This window comes from Arachis ipaensis, chromosome B01 (assembly GCF_000816755.2).
Source record: "Arachis ipaensis cultivar K30076 chromosome B01, Araip1.1, whole genome shotgun sequence".
NCBI lineage: Eukaryota > Viridiplantae > Streptophyta > Magnoliopsida > Fabales > Fabaceae > Arachis > Arachis ipaensis.
This window is the reverse complement of record NC_029785.2, coordinates 12,605,939-12,607,875: the sequence shown is the minus strand read 5'-3', so window position 1 is coordinate 12,607,875 and position 1,937 is coordinate 12,605,939. Positions and strand designations below refer to the sequence as shown.

Here is a 1,937-nt window from a genome sequence, read left to right as displayed (position 1 = left end):
TTAATAACATACATTTTAATTTATTTTTTAAAATATTTATCAATAATCATTAAATATATAAAATATTCTAAATTAAATATTTTTATAATAGGTAAAATATTTTATAGGGTAAAGTATATTTTTGTCCCTAAAGTTTGTCAAAAGTTTTAAAAATATCCCTAAGTTTTATTTTGTTTTAATTTTGTCCCAAAAGTTTTTGATTTGCATCAAATATACCATCGATAGCTAAATTTTTAAAAAAATTAAGACCAATTTAACAATAATGCATGAAAATTATGCTTGATTTGTTTGTGTTGAGGAGTTGTTCTTATGAAATTGTTATTAAATCGGTTTTAAATTTTTTGAAAAATTAGCCGTCGGATGTATCTTTGATGCAAATCGAAAACTTTTGGGACAAAATTGAAACAAAATAAAACTTAGGGGTATTTTTGAAACTTTTGTCAAATTTTAAGGACAAAAAATAGTCTATATTTTATAAATAAAGAATAGAAGAATATCATTTAACATCTCATAGAAAAAAATGTTAATTTTTTATTAACAAACTCATATATATGAATTAAATTATGTTAGGTTGAATGTTAAAATTTATTTTGATGATAAAATATAAAGTTATTTTAAAGTCATCATTTAATTTTAAAATTATTAAAGACAAGCAACCCAAACTATGTTTAATGTTTCTTGGTTGAAAATTGACCAATTAGCATGTTATATAAGTTACCATAAATGTCCACTACTCAACTCAGCAACACTAGAAGTTGCGATCTTATACACGCCCTCTCCATATCTTCTTCATTCCCTTCCAAATCAAAACCCACTAAAATTTTCAATCCGTTTAAACACCTCAAAAAATGGATTACTTACTTCAACATGAACCAATAATGCGAATGGCTCTACTGTTCGCCATCCCACTTTTACTTCTTCTGCCTTTGGTGTCACGAAAACTTCGTCAAACGACACCGTTTCCGCCAGGGCCAAAGGGGTTGCCAATCATTGGAAACATGAACATCATGGACCAACTTACACACCGAGGTCTTGCCAACCTGGCAAAACAATACGGCGGCGTTTTGCACCTCCGCATGGGGTTCCTCCACATGGTTGCGATTTCGAACCCGGAGGCAGCACGCCAAGTACTCCAGGTGCACGATAATATCTTCTCCAACCGCCCTGCCACCATAGCCATCAGTTACCTTTCTTACGACCGTGCTGACATGGCTTTCGCTCACTACGGCCCCTTCTGGCGTCAGATGCGTAAGCTCTGCGTCATGAAGTTATTTAGCCGTAGACGAGCGGAGTCATGGCAGTCCGTAAGAGACGAGGTTGATACGGCGGTTAAAACCGTAAGTAAAAACCTCGGGAAGTCCGTGAACATTGGTGAGCTTGTGTTTAACCTCACCAAAAATATTATTTATAGGGCCGCGTTCGGGTCTAGTTCGCAAGAAGGTCAAGATGAGTTCATTTCTATATTACAAGAGTTTTCTAAGCTCTTTGGAGCTTTTAACCTTGCGGATTTCATTCCATATCTGGGATGGATTGATCCGCAAGGAATTAACGCCCGGCTCGTCAAAGCGCGCGGGGCCTTGGATAGATTCATAGACAAGATCATTGATGAACATGTGGAGAAAAACAGGAAAAAGGGTCACGGCAAGGTTGATGAAGAAAGTGACATGGTTGATGAGTTGTTAGCGTTTTATGGTGAGGAGGCTAAGTTGAATAATGAATCTGATGATTTGCAGAACTCCATCAGACTAACAAAGGAGAATATCAAAGCCATAATCATGGTAATTATTTCGTTTTCGTTTTCATCTTATATATCATATATCAGCCTTTTCAAGTTCACTGTTATAAAATGGATATATTTTTATACCCAATTTTATGTGTTTCTTTTTTGTTTAATTATATAATTATATGTTTTTAATTTGAAAAAACTTAAATACTCC

At 34.1% G+C, this 1,937-nt stretch overlaps 1 protein-coding gene across 1 annotated transcript in view; it reads left to right on the top strand.

The window, feature by feature from the left end:
* The window catches only part of LOC107625271 (cytochrome P450 84A1), a 3,736-nt gene continuing 2,529 nt past the window's right edge, over positions 731-1,937 (top strand). The window contains exon 1 of the mRNA XM_016327873.2: positions 731-1,778. Within this exon, the coding sequence (XP_016183359.1) occupies positions 849-1,778 (930 nt within the window). The 5' untranslated portion in view covers positions 731-848. The remainder of the gene's footprint in view (positions 1,779-1,937) is intronic.